The sequence below is a fragment of the Chrysochloris asiatica genome, unplaced genomic scaffold, assembly GCF_000296735.1.
Source record: "Chrysochloris asiatica unplaced genomic scaffold, ChrAsi1.0 scaffold00038, whole genome shotgun sequence".
NCBI classification, from domain to species: Eukaryota; Metazoa; Chordata; class Mammalia; order Afrosoricida; family Chrysochloridae; genus Chrysochloris; species Chrysochloris asiatica.
Window position 1 is genome coordinate 6,163,930 of NW_006408556.1, and position 18,804 is coordinate 6,182,733.

Here is an 18,804-nt window from a genome sequence, read left to right on the forward strand (position 1 = left end):
TGTTATTTTTAAGTGCCATCAAGTCAGTTCCGACTCATAGAAACCATGTATAGGGTTTCCGGAGAGCGGCTGGTGAGCTTGAACTGTTGACCTTGTGTTTCAAACTAAACTTGCACTCCAGCACATTAACCCACAACAGCACACATATATATGTTGTTATTGTTATTGTGTGCTGTTGAGTCAGTTCCAACTCATAGTGACCCTGAATAGGGTTTCTGAGAGCGACTGATAGATTTGAACTGCTGACCTTGTGATTAGCAGCCCAGTGCACATTCTACCGCACCTCATCAGGACTTCATATATATAGCAGGTCAGAAGCTTCTCCAGGTCTGCATCCCAAGAACTGGAAGTAAGGCAAGGCGAAGCGTGCAGGGTTGAGAGAGAGTGAGCTTTGACAGATCATCCGTTTAGCTTCTGGAGGCAGGCCACATTCTCTTTCAACTGATTGGCAGATCCCATCAGCTCACATCAAAATGTGGTTACACTACGTTACATTACATTGTAGAACAGTAAGCAGTCTCATGTTTGCCAAACCACTGAGAATCATAGCCTAGCCAAGTGGACCTATAAAATTAACCTCACAACCCCCCAACCTCCACCAGGCTTCACCCCGAGGGTGGGAATGAGTGTGGGGAGTAGCAAGAGGAGTAACATTGCCAGATTTTCAATCCAGGAACCCACAAAGCCTGGCAGGCCCTGGACAAACTTGGACATGCCACGGCTTAGGGTTAGAACACTCCCATCTGGCACCTAGCCCTTCTGCCCAGGACCCCTTCCAGGTTCCCACTAGTCTGGCCCACTCTTTGGGACTATGCACATCCCCATTTAACTTCAAGCTAGCATTTCGCAAACTCCAATGTGGGTATGAATCCCCTGGGCATTGTGTTAAAAATGCAGGCTCTGATGCTGTGGGTCTGCAGTGTGGACTTGATCCTGACTCATGGTGAACCCATGTATGTCACAGCAGAGCTGTCCTCCTCTAGGTGGACTCAAGTCACCGTATTAACTGTACCACCCAGGGACTCAGTTCCCTACCGATGGATGCTTGTTGGTGGTGTTGTTGAGTGCCGTCAAGCCGGTTCTGACTCATGGCGACCCTGTAGGGTTTCTGAGGCTTTAAATCTCGGGAACAGAAAGCAACATCTTTCTCCCGCAGAGCGACTGGCGGGCTTGAATCACAGACCTTGTGCTTCGCAGTCTGGTACTTAGGTTGTTTTTAATCATCAGTCATCGTATTTGAGACTACAGTGAGTAACCTTGGATAGTTTGCTCATGTGTGACAATATTTATAGTGAATCCTATTTTTAAAAAATAAGAAAAGTAATTTGCTTGAAGTCACACGGCAAATCCTTCTTTGAGTGACCAAACCAGGATTAAAAGACAAAATGTCAGGAGTCCAGTGCCCCAGTACTTAATCACTATACTGTTATACCATCTCCTATTAAGACTTTAAGGAGCTCTGGTAACGTAGTGGTTACGAGTCGGGCTGCTAACCTCAGGGTCAGCAGTTCAAAACTACCAGTCATTCCATGGGAGAAAGATGAGGCTTTCTGCTCCAGTAAAGATTTACAACCTCAGAAACCCTATACAGGGTTGCTATGAGTTGAAACCGACTCCACAGCACACCACCACCACCATTAAGACTTTGATCTAGAAGAATAAAGTTTATGGTGGAATTTCAGGCATAGTGGAGGAAAAGGTGGGAGAATCTTCTGGGCCACCCCTCTTTCCTGTTTCTGATAGCTCCTGGGACCTGTTGTGCTCTGGAGGCTGGGAACTGGTCTTACCTATCTTGGCACCCTCCTGTCTCCCCATTCCCATCCTCATATCCACCCCTGACACCCCCCCGGATCAGCCCCAGGAGGGAGCTACAGACAAGGACTTCTGAGCATTCCCTGCAGGAGAGCCTTGCCCTTGCTCCCGGCTGAGATTGCCTTAGCCAAGAAATGGGCCTGGTGAAGTATGAGGATTAGGGGGCTGGGGAGGGGACATGGGCACCTTCTAAGGATTCAAAGCTCACAGCCCACGTCTGAACTAACGAAGGCTTTCTGCGAGTAGAACTTATTTGGGGGGCCTCCTGCTTCCCATCCTCTGGGGAAAACAGAATGTTCTAGCAATCAGGGCTTATACAGGCTTGTATGTCTTGTACTACTTGAAAGTGAGACTAAGAAAAGTTAAAAAAATTACAGGGGGGCAATACACAAGAAGTGGGAGGGGAATGGAAGAACAAGGTGGATGGGAGAACAGTTAGGCAGGTTTGCATGGGCTAAGTGGGACAGAGGTAAATAATGATGTATGCACAGTCTTGGAACAACAGGGCTCTGGAATACAGGGATTGAGGCATGGTTTGAATGGGTAAAAAAGGGAAAATAATGTTAAGATGCTTGGATGTCTTTTGAATCTTTGTTTCCCTTGCATACCATTATAAAATGGACACTTGAGGGGGAGAGCAAGGCCTAGCCAGAAACATCACCATAGAAACTTGTGAGTCCGTCTTCTGCCTATAACTGATTGGAATGCTTAAAATGGGGCTACAACTTGCCCAGTGAAGGAGGCTTCCTGCGGAGCCTCTGCATTGCATAAGACCATAGGTGGAATCCTAAACCCCATCCAGAATCTTCTGAGGTGGGAAATCTCCACTTGAAAGGACAAGCAGACCAGCCCAGAGTGGCTTTAAGAATAGAAGATACTTCTTGAAAGAAAGACCGACAGGAAAAATACAAAACAATCACAGCAGTCTGACTGACTACTACAAGAACAAGCAAGTTGTTCGTCCAGGAGACATTAAGGCAAGCGGTCAGTTCCCATCAGAGCAAACCTCCTTCCAAGACTAAGACTCAAGGGGAATACACAAGCAGACATGCGCTCTGACTGGTGACCATGTTGGTCACCGATAAGGGGAAGTGAGGGACAAACAGCAACGAAGCTGCAAGCTAAGTCCTACCTTGTTCAATAGACTCCTGTGAACCCGGGTGGAGACCTGGTTGGCTAGAAGCATGGCAAGACCTGGGGACTCCTGGGCCCATAGTCAGTAACATAGCCAAAGAGGACTAGAGTGGAGAGTGAGGCGTCCAGTTGATAAGAAGTGAGGGCATATGCACAAGAACACCCACACTTACAGATAATACTCACTTGACCTGGCTTGAATGGCTGAATGATCAGAACTCAACTGGAAGAAGAAAGAAGAGGGGAAAAAAGAGTAATCTGATACAATTTGATGAACTTGACCTACACCTATGGATGCAGTAGCTCAAAAGAGGGAACAAATCTTTACAGTGAGGATCATTCCAACCTCCTCCATACACAGGGTAGACAGGGATGGGCAACTTGGACATTGGCTACCCAAAAAGGGGGTGGTGGTGGTGGTGGCTACAAAGGCAAGAAGTGACTGGAATACAAGCTTTCAAGAGGGAGCCTAGATCCAGAGGGTACGGAAGAAGGTAGAATCTCTACTGAGTAATCCAATCTGACTGGGCAGTGCTGATGAAAGGAGATGGGGATACAACTCTTGTGGCAATAATGAATAATTGTTATCAGGACTGACTGTGAGGGTTGGAAATGTAAAGGTAGATGTTTTGTAGCAAAAGGAGGGGAGTGGTTGACTTTGCAGTCCAGGAGTGGAGGTCCCTGGGACCATCAAGGGAGAAGAGTGGAGTGCAGGACCCTACCCAAAGAAATAGTGACACCAGCGTTGGAGGCAGAGACGATGAATTGGAGAGATAGAGTGGCTGGGGACTCTAGACCCAGAGAGGGAGAGGGGCTGTGTGCTGAAGACCGAGAGGCAGGCTTGCTGGGTATACCCTTTCATTGTTTGATGATGCATGGAGGGGATTGTAACCATAACAATGAAATGATATACGATAGGATGAATGTAAAACTAATGTTCTCCCATGTAAACTATCACATAATTCACAATAAAACATTTAAAAAAAAAGATAATGGCGGAGGGAGAACAAAAGTACTCTTAGAATTTTTAATGGGATTACATTGGTCTCTAGATCAATATGGAGAAAATAGACATATTTACAGTATTTAGCTTTCCCATCCATGAATACTGTAAATATTCCAGTTATTTGTCTTATTTAAAGCATAGCAAAAACATTTCAAAAATTCCCCAGAGAGGTGCTTTATTAAATGTACTCCTAAATCAGATTTTTTTCTGACAATTTCCCTTTAATTTCATTGTGTATATGTTACCTTATAGAACACAGCTGATTTTTTACTATTTAAGTGTTTTATTCCCCAATCACTTACTAATTATAATAATTTATCTATAGATTCTTTAGCATATCCTACAAAATTCAGTATATTATTTGTGAAAAATAATGGCGTGCTTCTCCGTTTTCTAACCTTATATCATTTGTTTTCATCTTACTGACAGAACTTCCAATACAACATGGAATAACTTTGGTCATAGTGGTGATCCTTAGCTTGTTTCCAAACTCAAGTGGTTACGAATCAGGTTGTGAACCACAAGGTCAGCAGTTCCAAACTACCAGCTGTTCCGCGGGAGAAAGATGAGGCTTTCTGCTCCCGGAAAGATTTACAGCCTCTGAAACCCTGTACAGGGTCGCTATGAGTCGGAACCGACTCCACGGCACATAACAACAATTAAGTGTCATGGTTTTGTTTAACTCTCATGTCTTTTTGTAATTTAATCGCAACATTAAGAATTATTATTAAAAAAAAAAAAGTTACAGACAGACACTCCTGGTGTGAAGCTGTAGGGTCAGCACTGGACTGCTAACTTCAAGTTTAGCTGTTCAAACCTACCAGCTACTCCTTGGAAACCCTATACAGGGTCTCTATGAGCAGAACAGACTCTACAGCATTTAACAACGACACAGAGAAATGAGACAGGCAACCCTGTAGGGAGACACTCAGTCAGAAAAAGAGAGTCAGAAATCGATACAGAAGCCAAGAAATGTAGACCAAAGTAGAATCTAAATAGAAAATAGACGCAGAAGTGCTGAGAGCGTCAGACCATAGTGTATGTGCAGTCCTTGTGGGACTGGCAGGCGCCAACAAGCACATTCCCGGAGAGCTTGTTGCCTTCTTGCAAGCGCATAGCACCCTCTACTGGATAGCACGGGCGTAGCCGACGCAGAGCTGTTAGCTGTCCCACATCTTCCTGGGAACCATTTTCTTAGACCGAAGTTTTGGAGGGAGATACGACTTTGAACTGATTAGGACGGCTCCCAGTGGCCTATGACATCCTTGTAGGAAGTTGGAAAGGTCTACTTCTGAGCTGCTGATTTGTCCCCAAGATCATATGCCATCCTACAGGGAAGAAGGAAAGGAAGGGTTCAGGTCCACACACCCAGGGCCTCCTCGTATAGATGTGCGAGTTGTGCACTGCACAAGAATAGTCCATCTAAGAGAGTGCCATTCACAGCAGACTTCAAAGCCTGATGACAGGGAAACCATCATAGATTTATAATGAGAATTATCCGACAGATGGCAGCCAAGTGTCTCCTTCCAACAAAACCTGGGTATTGTGCCAATTTGTCGACAGGTGTCAGTATAGAGTTTTCAGGAAGGAATGCCCTTTTCTAATGTGCACAAAGACACTGTATGAGGTCGCAAGGGGCTGAACTAGAGCAGACCCAGGGAGAGTGATTGAGACTGGACGGCAGAGCTCAGAAAATTATCCCTCTGCAGAATGATAATGAGGTCACCGAGGTGGGGGTGGTGCAGGGTGGCCTGGGTCCTCAGGTCAGGAACTCCCACTACTCCCTTTTCTTACCAAAGCCATCATTTCTCTTTCCACTTCTGGTCTCCAAGGAGCCCTTGTGACACAGTGGTTAAGCATTTGACTATTAACCTAAAGGTTGGCGGTTCAAACCCACCAGTTGCTCTGCAGGAGAAAGAGGTGACAGTCTGTTTTCATAAAGATTACAGCTTTAGATACCTTAGGGCACAGCTCTGCTCTGTCCTGTAGGGTCATTATGAGTCAAAATTGACTTGACAGCAATGTGGTCTGGTCTCTAAACCTTGGATTTCCCCGTCTGTTCCTTGTTCCCTCTCCCTCACCCAATTAACATGTATTCTTGCTAGATTTCCGGACATTGTCCCCCCAATTGGGATCTATTTCTCTCTCCCCAAGTGCAATCATTTGAGTCAGGCCTGGGCAGTCCCAGCCCATTAATTGTCCATTTCCTAACTGAACTTGCTATAGGCTGGACCTAGTTTACTCCCATCTAACCTTTCACCCCAACGTGTACACAGCTGCTGGGTGGCTTTCTCCAAACCATGTTCTTCACATGACCTTCTCCATTTTCAAACCTGCAGGATCTCTCCATGGTCAAGGGCATCAAGTTCAAATCACGCCAGATCCTTATAGAGGAAATGGACTGGTTTTGTGGAGTCTGAAGGTTAGACTAGTCCTAACATGAGGAAGGGGGTGCCAGTATGGTCTCCCCATTAATCTCTTTCAATCATTAGTGTTATGTCCCTTCTAGTTCCTATAACCTATTATACTGTCCTCTCCTGCCTCCTTCCCCATTTATTAATTGATGAGGGGGCCATGGTGGATTCAATTTTTATCTTCCATGGGAGACCTGTCTTTGATTCCTGGACAATGTACCTCATATGCAGCCCCTGCCTGTCCTTTGGTGGAGACTTGTGTGTTGCTATGATGTTGAACGGGTTCAGTGGAGCGTCCAGACTAAGACAGACTATGAAGAAAGGCCTGGAAATCTCCCTTTGAAAATCAGCCAGTGGAAATTCTATGGATAACAATGGTCCAATCCAGTTGTGTGTGTGGTCACCATGAGTGATCCCATTTGCATGGGGTCGCCATAAGCGGGGAGTAGACTTGATGACAACTTAACAACACCATTAATTGAGTAATTCAGGCCATTTTGGTTTTATAGTTTCCCGCAGTCTAGATTTTGCAAACTGCAGCCTCTTAGTTTCATTAAACATGTTGCCATTCCTCCCATAGCTCTTGTGAACTGATAGATAATCTAGACAGTTGTCCAGATTCAGTGGTGCAAGAAGACTGATGAACTAGTGATAGGTCTTCCTTCAGAGGTCACATAATGTCTGGCTGTGTCTCTGTCGGGGAATGTTACGATTGATCAGTGGGTTCAGGAGTTGTACAGATTAAATGACGCCGTGCCTGGAGATCGATCCCTGAGGTTACTACCCATCACATAGTAATTGCTCCATGATTGGCAGCTTTCGTAATGACCTTGGACCCTTGGAGCTGGGGCAAGAGGATGAGGAGACATGGGGTACCTGTTTGATCTATGAATTGGGTGATCAATTCTTCCATTCACTGTGTGAGGTAGGGGATCTCATTCTAGGCCCCAGGCCTGCTCTTGAAAAGCTGTATGTCCCCAAATCTGGTTTAGAGGCCCAATTTCCATTTTTGGCAAATCCTGTTTTAAAAGTTATCATCCCAGTGTTAAAGATTAAATTATGTCTCCCCAAAGTATGTGTTCTAAATCCAAACCTCTGTGTCTGTGGTTAGGGAATGGATTGGATTGTCTTTGTTATGTTAATGAGGCAAGATTAATAGAGGGTGTACCTTGAGTTAATCTATTTTGAGATAGTGTTGTTGCTGTTGTTAAGTGCCATAGAGTTGGTTCCGACTCACAGAGACTTTGTATAGAGTTTCTGAGGAGTGGCTGGTGAATTTGAACTGACTTTATGGTCGAGTGCTTGTCTTACAGCACCACATAAAAGAGATTAAACTTTGCCAGAAAAGCAGAGATGCTAAACCACTTGAAGCCCTCCCAGGTTCAGAAGCTCAAAGAGACAAGGCCTTCCTCCAGAGCCAATACAGAGAAAAAGCCTTTCCTAAAGGCCAGTACCCTAAATCCAGATGTCTAGCTTTCTAAACTGTGAGAAAATACATTTCTGGATGATAAAGCTATGAAGGCAGGATTTGGTAGCAGAAGAGTGGGGTGTTGCTCAGATACCTAAAGTGTGAAAGTGGTTTTGGAATTGGGAAATGGGTAGAGGCTGGAAGAGTCTTTGGGGTATCTAATAGTAAAATCCCAGATTACCTTGACCAGAATGTTGGTAGAATTATGAATGTCAAAAGCAATTCTGGTGAGGTCACAGAAGGAAATGAGAAGAGCTATAGAGAAAGTCTGTACATCTAAAAACTATATACAGTGCCAGCAACAGAATGCTGCTAGGAATGTTGTTGTTGTTAAGTACCGTGGAGTCGGTTCTGACTCACAGTGACCCTGCACAGGATTTCCAAGGCTGTAAATCTTTACTGGAGCAGAACGCCTCATCTTTCTCCTGCGGAACTGCTGGTAGTTTCAAACTGCTGACCTTGAGGTTGGCAGCCCGACTCGTAACCACCACGCTACCAGAGAATATGGGCACTAAATGTGCTTTTGGTGAGGCTTTAAAAGAAAATGAAGAACATGTGATTGGGCAGTAGAGGAAGGGTGATGCTTGTTCGGCAGTGGCAAAAAATTTGTCCGAATTATGTTCAAATGTTTTGTGGAAGGCAGAGTTTGTAAATGATGAACTTGAATATTTGATGACATTTTTAAGCAAGATCTTAAAGGTGTCACATGGTTTCTCCTTGCTACTTTTAGTGAAACGTGAGCGGAAAGAGATGGACTTACAAATGAACTGTGCAAAATGAAAATAGAACCAAATATTTGGAAAATTCTGTTGTACAAACTAAGGACACATGTCTTAGAATTTTCATCAAGGATGTGACTATGTAACCTTTTGTTAAAGAGATTAAGCCTGTGACTGATGGGTCTAACCAACTACCACAGCAGAAAACTCATCAACTTAGACCGAAGGGACAGAGGAAGAACAAAAAGAAAGAAGGTGTCTGTCTTCTGGAATTCTATAGGCAGGAAACATGCTAAAGGAAATATACCTGTTGTCCTTCAAAAGAAAAGAACAGTCTTTGGAGAGCTTGGAGGTCAGCAGAACTGTTGGAAGGAGCAGGGAAGTAGGCCTTCTCAGTTTCAAAGGGTGGGGCTATGATCGTCTGGATCTCCAAGGGTGGGACCACAGCCTCCTAGGTTTCAAAGAGTCGGATCTTTGCCAATTTGGTTCTGGGCTGCCATTTTGAGGTGTGCTAGGGGTGGGGCTGACACCCAAAGCTGAGGAGGTGGGGTTGTCATGCCCAAGGGGCAGAGGAACGGGTCCTTCCAGGGCTGAAGGGGTGGGACCATCACTCAAATGGACTAGGAAAATGGGGCCACCCAAAGCTCAGGGAGCAGAGTTGCTGTCCTAATGGTCCTGAACAGTGGAGCTGAAGCCTAGGCCAAGAGGTCTACACCCAGAATTCAGAGGCCATGGCCATTGTCCAGATGATCTCAGAGAAGAGAGGATTCTTTTCAACCCCTGAGAGCTAATGTAATTTGTTCTGTTGAGTTTGGGACTTGCTTGGTGCCTGCTATCTCTTCTTTGCCTCCAATTTCTCTCATCTGTATTGGAAATGTCTACCTTGTGCAAGTTCTGTCATTGTAATTTGTAGCCTACATTTCACAGGTTCACAGAAAAATACCTAAAGTATAAAACATGCCTAAAATCTCACCCGTATTTGAGTTTAGATGCTTCAGAAAGTGAAATTTGGGACTTGGAGTTGATTGAAGACTTTTGCATTGATGGAGTGGGAATGAATGTTTTGCATGTGAAAGGACATAAATGTTGCTTGGGGTCAAAAGGTGGAATGTGGTATTTCTATTATAATTGTTGTTGTTAGGTGCCATCAAGTGGGTACCAACTCATAGCGACCTTAGTAGCACTAGATAAAATAAGACACCCAGCTTGCACTGGGCCCACTCCTCTGCTCCTAAAATTCCCTTGGCTAGATGCCCTGTTTCCTTAGAGCAAGCCCCAGGGGCAAGCCCATTTGCTTTGTTCAGCAAGATGTGGGAGGCACAGGGTAGGCCTTGCTCCCCAACCCTCAACGTCCCTCCTGCCTCCAGCACAGTCTCCCCTCCCCCCACTCCACAGTGCCTAGAGAGATGACAAGTCTGACCTGGTCTCCTCCATCTGTCCTTATGCAGGTGCGGGAGTTGAGTGATGCTGAGTTCCCTCACGCTTTCCTGGTGTCTGGGAAGCAGCGCACTTTGGAGCTGCAAGCCAGGTAGGCCAGCTGGGAGCTTGGTGAGGGGGTGGGGGTGGGGGGGAATGGGGATGGGAAGGAGGATGCTTCAGTCAACAACTGTGTTCCCTTTCTGAGCAGATCCGAGGAGGAAATGATTTCCTGGATGCAGGTATCAGAACACTCCAGGGTTCCTTTGGGCTGTGGCAGTCTAGGATTCCTCAGCCCACCCAGGTTGAAGGAGAGGGATGCATGTGTGTGTATTTGTGCACATGTATGTGTGCATGCATATGTGTGAGAGAGAGAGAGAGAGAGAGAGAGGACCTGGATGTGCCCAGCTGTTCCCCACGCATTCTAATGAATTGCTTTGTGGTGATTAAACCACCTTTGGAGTCAAACCTAGGTTCACTGCCTAGCTGGATGGCCTGGAGCAAGTCATTTAATACAACTGAACCTCAGTTTTCACATCTATAATCTGGGGCTAATTGTTTCTCCCTGCTGAAGTGGGTCAATGTGAGTTTAGACTCCAGTGCCTGGCATCCAGTAGGCTCTCAGCAATGTTTGTTGACTATGTGGATGGAGGGACAGATAAGCAGTCTGTCACTGCTTCTGTCCCCAGGCCTGCCAAGCAGCCATTGACCAAATTGAGAAGCGGAATGAAACCTTCAAGACTGCGGTCCAAGGGCTGGAGGGAGACACTCAGGAGCAGGAGGTAAATGAAGACTTCTGTATCTTCGCTGGAGTCACCAGCCCAATCAGGGCTTGTTCCTTCTGTCTACTCTGCCCAGGTCAGCTGGGAGGGATGGAGAATGTCACCTACCAGGTGTGATTTGAAGGATCTCCCTACTCAGCATCACCCTACTTGGTGACTATAGTACCAAAGCTTCCCCCATTAGCAAAAATGTCCTCTTGAAGTCTCTAGATCCCTGGAAAATTCCACAGCTATACCTCCCTGACCGCGGGCAGTCATGCAGGTTGGAGTTTGAAAGTGTCTGAGAAATGGGAAACCAAGGAGAAGTGGGAGGACTGTGGGCCAAGGGTTAGAGAAAGTGTCTGCGACTTGATTTCAGTTTTGTGCTCTGAACTCTGACTTGCTAGAGCACTTGACTTCAGGGCTTCAGTTTCCTCATCTGTAAAATAGGGATCGTAGTAAACTGCCTTCCCACATGGTCTTCAAACATTCAGTCTGCTCCATGTGGACTCCATTGAAAGGCACCACACTCATCATCCCTGTCACAAGAGGACGGGCAGAGGGCCCCAGGTTCTCGGAGGGTAGGCAGAAGAGAGTTACAATATGCCTACCCTGAAGCCCAGTGCCCTCTCCTCTCACAGCTGCAGTCAGAGGAATTGGGCCTCCGGGCACCACAGTGGGTGCGGGACAAGATGGTGACTATGTGTATGAGATGTCAGGAGCCCTTCAACGCCCTGAGGCGCCGCCGCCACCACTGCCGGGCCTGTGGCTATGTGAGTGCTCCTGCCCACAGCTCTGCTGCCCCTGTCCAACCTTACCCGCCTTCCCAGCTCAGGCCCTGCCACCTTCCCCACCAACTCTGCCAACTTCAAGTCACACAACCTGGTAGTGTCGGCACCAAGTCTGTGCCAGGTGTGGGTATATTATCTCCCTGGGACCTCACGGTGCCCCCCTCTGAGCAGGGGCTGCCATGGTCCCATTGCATACATGGGGAGTGAGACTTAGGGTGGTTAAGTGACCTGCTTGAGGCATCCCAAAATCTGACCTTGTTAATGCTCTTGCTTTCTTTCCATCATGCACCGAAGTCCCCAAGCCCAGAACAGAAAATAGCCTCCAGTTCTGGGATGGGGGCTTCCAAATTCCTCAGGCCCTCTCAGTTCTGCACCCACCACCTCCCCAGTCTGGTGTCCTGCATCTTCTCTTCTTGACTGGCCTTGTCTACCTGTCCCTCTGCTTCTTGGTCTATCCTCAGCCCTTGAGCATCTGCTGAGTTCTGTGGCCAACTTTACTCTCTAAATTTGGGCCTCAGTTTCTTCATGTATGAAATGGGGGTGATTATTTTTACTTCCCTCCAGGATGGATGTAAGGAGTCTGTTCTTTTTCAGTAGTTGTGGGATCACACTGCCAGCTTGTTGAGGAAGAAACTGAGTCCTTTCTTCCCTCTGCCATCAGGAGTAGATACGCAGCCACTGTCTTGGATGCTGTTCTGTGTTGACATCACTACACCCTTAGTTTACTCTGCAAACAGAGAAGCCCTTTGCACCCTCAGTCTGTGATGACCCCCAGGGGACAGGAGAGGTCCTGCTGGGCCAAGTTGGGGCCTGTCAGGGAGGTGTCCTCAAAATGTATTAAATCAGGATGTAAAGTCAGTTTCTATTGCTGAGGACACACCTGCGTTCAGGTGGAAGTAAGTGATGAGCTACTATCCAAAGACAAATAGAAAGGCTCTAGGGCTTAGCTATTGTTCTAGTGATTCACACCTACAAGTGAGAGCTAAATCCACTCACACTGGCAACTTTGTAAGGGAGCTCTTCAAAAATAAAAAAAGATGAAACATTGTTGTTGTTAAGTGCTGTCCAGTAGGTTCTGACTCATAATAACCCTGTATAGGGTTCCCTAGGAACAGCTGGTGAGTTTGAACTGCTGACCTTTTTGATTCCCAGTCCAGTGATGATCTTAAATATTGTTAAAGAAGTGCAAAAATGCACAAAGAATAATGTGGTAACCATCATGTACTTACCTTCAGCTTAATACAAAATTCTGACAATTGAATGAAATGTCAGAGCCCTGGGGATGTGAGGGTTAAACGCTCAGCTGCTAACTGACAGGTTGACAGTTCAAACCCACTCAGTTAGCTTGTCAGGAGAAAGACTTGTCCAGTCTCAGAAACCTGATACAGGGTTGTGGTGAGTTGGAATCCACTCAACATCACTCAGCAACAATTGTTTTGTATCAATTTTACATTTCCCTAGTGTGGTAATGACATTGTGGATAGGCAGGAACATGATCTTTTTCTGAGGCGATGCCAGCTGCATATTTAATTAAGGGTGAGTGTCATGATGTCAGGTGGCACAGTGGTTAAAGTGCTAGACCACTAACCAAAAGCTAGAGGTTCGAACCCACTAGCAGCTCTATGGGAGAAAGATGTGGCAATCTCTTTACATAAAGATTTACAACCTAGGAAACTCTGTGGGACAATTCTACTCTGTTTTTTAGGGTCAAAATGAGTAGAGTGGCGCTGTGGGCTAATACATCAGACTGCAAAATCGTTTGAACTGTAAGGTTGGTGTTTCGCTTAAACTCCTTGGAAACCCTACACAGGGTCGCTATGGGTCGGAATTGACTCGACGGCACTTAACAACAACAATAACATGAGTAGGAATAGCAATGAGTTTTGTGTTTTCAGGTCATGATGATGGCAACTTATTATTACATGGTTCAGAAGAAATAAGTTACAATTATAGAAAGTAAAACCAAAGGCAGCCCAAATGTTACCAATTGGTGAGTCTAGGCTGGGAGGTATCACTGAGCTTTTCTTTGAATTTGCCTATAGATCGGGAATTTTTTCAAAATAAATAGTTGGTGGGGAAAGAAGAAATGGAATGTATTTAATATCTTTATGTAAAATAATGTTATTGTTGTTGTTAAGTCTGTCAAGTCGGTTCTGACCCATAGCAACCCTGTATAGGGTTTCTGAGGAGCAGCTGGTGAGCTTGAACCTTGTGGTTCAAATTGACTTTCAGTCCAGCACATTAACCCACAGCCCACACTAGGACCCCATGTAAAATAATATAACTAAATAAATATATGTATCCTATTATAAAAATGTAAAGACATCGATAAGAATAGAATCCAAAATTCCAAAGGTAGTCCAAATCCCTTGTGTGCTCCTTGTCTGAGCTAACCTTGTCCTAATTTTGGGGTTTCTCATGACCGTGAATAGCTTTGTGATTTGTGAGTCATTGTTTCGGTGGTTTGGGTGCCCAGTTTTTGTCTCTCCTGCCAGACCGGTATCTGTGTGAGGGTGGGGCAGAGGCAGGCCTCCTCCTACGGCTCCCTCCCCAGGCCACACGCTGGGCATACATAAGCTTCTTCCATGCTGGCTGAGGAATAACCCTCCACCCTCTGCCTCCCTCCCTTTCCAAGCCCACATCCTGGGCTCACTGTGAGAGCCTGGTCTCCCTCTAAGTCACACTTGTGCCTCTTTCCAAGTCTTCTCATTCCTAGCACACTTGGTTCCCCCCGGTGTGATCCATGTCAACCTTTTGGGGGCTTCTCCAGGACAGGATGGGGATAGACCCTAATCCATAGAGTAGATATGAGATGTCTTTCTGACCAAAACCCATCATTTGAAAAAAATAATAATTTGTTTGTTGTGGTTGAAAATATCTACAACAGAGCATACACCCATTCAGTAATTTCTTTGTGACAACTTAATGACCTGGATGCCATTCTTCAAGTTATATAACCTTTCTCACCCTCCTTTCTAGAAGATTCCTCCCCTAGTAACATCAACTCACTGCCCCCTAAGTTTCTTCTCTAATATCTCCGGCAGCTGCTGTCACTTTGGTCTCGCAGAGATGGTTCTTAAAAGAGCACACTGTTAAAGGCAGGCATTCTTTACTAGTTAAGCTGAAATGATTGTTTGGTTTTAAGAAGATGTCTAGAGGTATTTTTGCCAACCTGTCATTTTGTATCAGAACACACCTGAGCATGTGACTCAGTGGGATGCAAAGTTTTGCATGAATCTTAATGTTAAACCGTAGAAAGAACTTCTGTACTGTTTGTGGAGGACCAATTGTTTGCAATTAGCTGTGTGGTCCTCAGCAAAGTGCTATTCCCTATGGGTCGCCTTGTCTTTGATGTCAGGTGAGGAGGACAGACGGCTTGGTCAGGGTTGTTGGCAGCCAGGTGAGAGGGCCAGGGGAAGAGTCCTTGGAGAAGTGAGTCTGGTATGGGCAGAGTGCCTAGGACAAGTGTCTCCTCTGATCTTCCAGCCCTTGGATTAGTGGCCTTTTATGGGACTTGACTTCTGGCCTTTAAACATTACACAAAGCAGAGTTATGATCTCATCCCTGTTTCACTGAAGAGGATTCTGAAGGGGAGAGAAGTTAGGACATGTGCAGTGAGACTGGACTCAGGAAGCCTGGAGTCTGCGCTATCTCCCACTATCTGTTCTTCCCTCCATGCCTCTCCCACAGCTTTCTTTGTCTTTCTCCTGGTTGTTCTCACCTCCCACCCCTAACCACATACAGGCACGGCCCTCCCGGCCTAACTCAGGTCCTGCGCCCCATTCCCGGCCATCCTTGGCAGGTGGTGTGTGCCCGGTGCTCCGACTACCGGGCCGAGCTGAAGTATGATGACAACAGGCCCAACCGAGTCTGCTGTGACTGCTACACATTCCTCACGGGAAACGTGGTCCCCAAGGACAAGGAGGACAAGAGGCGGGGCATCTTGGAGGTGAGCACATGTGTGTGCTGAGTGGCCACCACGTGCTAGCATTGTGCCAGGTGCTGGTTACATGGTCCCTTTTACTCCTTTCCTCTTCCGTCCCCACAGACCCTCCCCAGCCCAAACAGCACTAGGTCTATCACCAAATGGCTGCAACACTTGGCTCCAGCCCTACTATCCAGGCTCTTCAGCCCCTCCTCTGTGTCCCCATCCAATAAGTTCCTGCTCATATCCCCCTGCCCAGCCCCAACAGTCCCAGAATGCAGAGAGAGCTGATGTCTGATTCCATTTTACAGAAGGGAAAACTGAGGCTCCAGGGCAGGGTCCCACTGCTAGACAGAGACAGACTGGAGGCTCGATTCTAACCACAAGAGCCTTCCAGGATCATCTGGTCCCACCTCTGCTCTCCCGTGGAGTGGGACCCAGGACCAGAGACGTGACTTGCCCAATGTCTCCCAGAGAGTTCTGAGCCAGCTCCTTGATCTCTGCTGTAGCGTGTCTTTCTGCTGCCCTGGGGGCCTCTCTGAGCCGCCCCACCTCCACAGGCCTTCCCCTGGCTGCTCCGACGCTGCTGCTGGGGCACCTGCTGTGCTCAGCTTTGCTCCACAGATACAGTGCCAACCAACCCAGACATCGGTTGCCACCACCCCACAGGCCGGGTCGACAGCCCACTGTCCCTGGGAGGTGAGAGAATCACCCAGCCTGTTCCAGCTGAGCTCAGCACCCAGGTTCAAATTGGTCTCTACCCACGGGCATTGGGCCTCTTCCAGCCCTTCCACCCTAGCCCAGGCCTTCCCTGACTGATGAGAGGGCATGGTGGGCCCCTCTTCTGGCCTGAGTTATAGCACCTGTACCCTGAACACGCACACAATGGGGGCAGGCTGGCTAGGGTACCATTTCAGCCTTGCCACTTGCCAGTGGTGACCACAGGTACACGATGGGACCTCTGAGCCTCAGGGACAAATAACCTTTTCTTGCAGAGTTGCTGTGAAGATGAGAAATAGTGGTTGTCAAGCCCCCAGACAATGTCCGACCCACGGAGGTGCTGGGGTCCCTGACAGTCCCTCTCTCTGGTTTCAGAAAGGGTTTGCAATGGGGTCCGAGCAGAGTCTGATGTGCAGCTTCCTGCAGCTCCTTGGGGACAGGTGGGGCAAGAATGGCCCCCGGGGCTGGTGTGTGATTCCCTGGGACGACCCCCTTGTTCTCTACATCTATGCTGCCCCTCAGGTAACATTGCCACCACCCAGCCAGGCCTGGTCTCCAACAGTGTATGTGTAGAGGGTGGTGGTGGTGGTGATACCATTGATTCCATGTGTCCGATGAGGAGACTGAAGCACATCATCCTCGATGTCCTCCTACCAGCTCCACCCTTCTAGGGTGTTACCTTCAACACGACTATCAGAGGTGGTAGGGCTCAAGTGGGCAGGGCATGGGGGAGGGGGACAGTGACCCACTGCTTTCCCCTCCCCTCCCAGGACATGCGGGCTCACACCTCCATCCCTCTACTGGGCTACCAGGTGATTGCTGGGCCCCAGGTGGGCCCCCGGGTCTTCCAGCTGCAACAGTCAGGTCAGCTGTACACATTCAAGGCCGAGACTAAGGAGCTGAAGGACCGCTGGGTGAAGGCTGTGGAGCGCTCAGCCAGCGGCCAGATCCCCGGGGGTTCTGATGGGGACCTGTCTGACTGAGCAGCAGCTGTTGTTTCCCCTCCCCATCTCTCTACATACCACCCCCCCACCTTACCCCACCCGGACTCCAAGCCTAGATCTTCTGCAGCTTCTGCTACCCCCACCCCAAGTTTCTGTTTTTAAATGCTCAGACAAGTTGCTCTGATTCAGAAGATGGGTCTGTTCTGCGGGGAGGGGCCGAAGAAACATTGTCCTGCTCTTCCTGGAGCTGAGGGCTAGCTAGGACTCAGGACCTTCAGAGCTAAAACTGGGAAAGTCTGAAGTAATCCAGGATGTTTGGTCACACAAGTGGGTCTCAACCTGGACTGCTCATTAAAATCACCTGGGGATGCCTGTTCCACCCCCCACCCCCCAATAGTCTGAATTAATTAGTTAGAGATGAGGAGGAGGCCCTGACTATGTATAGAAATCCTCTTGTGTGGCCTGGGCTACCCAGGATGAAGAAGAAAGAAAGAAAGCTACCAATGGCTGAGCAGCAATTATAATAATGAATAAATATCTGCTGGACCAGGCATTGTGCTGGGTGTTCTGTATGGATTGTCTCATTTCACTCTCAGGAGCTAAAATCCTCACTTTCCAGGTAAGAAAACCTAGGCTCAGGAGTCACAGCTAGTAGGTACCAGAGCTAGGTTTTTAACTCAGTGGATAAGGTCAGAACTCTTGCCGTTAGGTAGCAGAGTAACAGGGCAAGTGGGGAGCATGAGGCATGGGAGAGGAATGAGTGGAGCAAAGAGTGAAAGCGAGAAAAGTAGAGACAGGAGGGAATGGGTGAGAGGAAAACTGAGTGGGGAAACACCCTTGTTTGGCCACTCTGCCTGGTGAGCGAGGCTGCTTTACCATGAGACACCACCAGGGAGTGGCAGTGGGCAGTAGACTAAAAACAAGTGGTCCCAGTCCAGGCCCCAACACCCACCCAGTCATTCCCAGCTGGCCTGGCCACTGACAGGCTCTGCCTTGGAAGAGGTGAAACACAGACAAATCATTAGTCTTTGCCTCATTCCAGGCTCAGTAGTTGACTGGTCCCAACCTGGGATCAGCTCCCTAACCCCCCCACTGCTGTCAAGTCAATTCTGACTCATAGGGACTCTTTAGGACAGAGTAGAACTGCTCCCTAGGGGTTTCAAGGCTGTGAGTCTTTGTGGGAGGAGACAGCCTCATCTTCCTCCTCCAAAGTGGCTGGCTGGTGGGTTTGAACCACTGACCAATGCTTAATCCATGGCATCACTGTTCCTTTAAAAGAGGTAAAAAGCAGCTTTAAATCATAGATGAGAAATTGGGGAGTTGGTGAGCTTAAATTAATGGGAGAAGAGTAAGTAGAATGAAATAATGAGAATGTCACAAATTGAAAAATGTACCCAGTTTCACTGAACATTATGTGCAGAGAAATTGTTGAATGGGAACCTGTTTTGCTGGGTATACTTTCACCAAAAATATAAGCACTTGGCTTCTAACCAAAAGGTTGGTGATTAGGGTCTACTCAGAGGTACCTTCGAAGAAAGGCCTGGCAATCTAGTTCCCAAATATTACCCATTGAAAAACCCTGTGGATACCTGAGACGATGGCTCTTAGTCACACTTTAGGCCCTCACTCAACTTTCAGCCCAACAAGAGACAGTTTCTATAAGACAAACTCCTGGTGTGGCACTGTAGGATCAG

At 47.4% G+C, this 18,804-nt stretch overlaps 1 protein-coding gene across 1 annotated transcript in view; it reads left to right on the forward strand.

The window, feature by feature from the left end:
* Positions 1-17,149, forward strand: part of FGD2 (FYVE, RhoGEF and PH domain containing 2) — a 28,106-nt gene extending 10,957 nt beyond the window's left edge. Inside the window, exons 10-16 of the mRNA XM_006860419.1 lie at positions 10,002-10,081; positions 10,181-10,211; positions 10,659-10,751; positions 11,372-11,503; positions 15,324-15,470; positions 16,542-16,688; positions 16,937-17,149. Coding sequence (XP_006860481.1) covers positions 10,002-10,081; positions 10,181-10,211; positions 10,659-10,751; positions 11,372-11,503; positions 15,324-15,470; positions 16,542-16,688; positions 16,937-17,149 — 843 coding nt within the window. The remainder of the gene's footprint in view (positions 1-10,001; positions 10,082-10,180; positions 10,212-10,658; positions 10,752-11,371; positions 11,504-15,323; positions 15,471-16,541; positions 16,689-16,936) is intronic.
* The last annotated feature ends 1,655 nt before the right edge of the window (positions 17,150-18,804 follow it).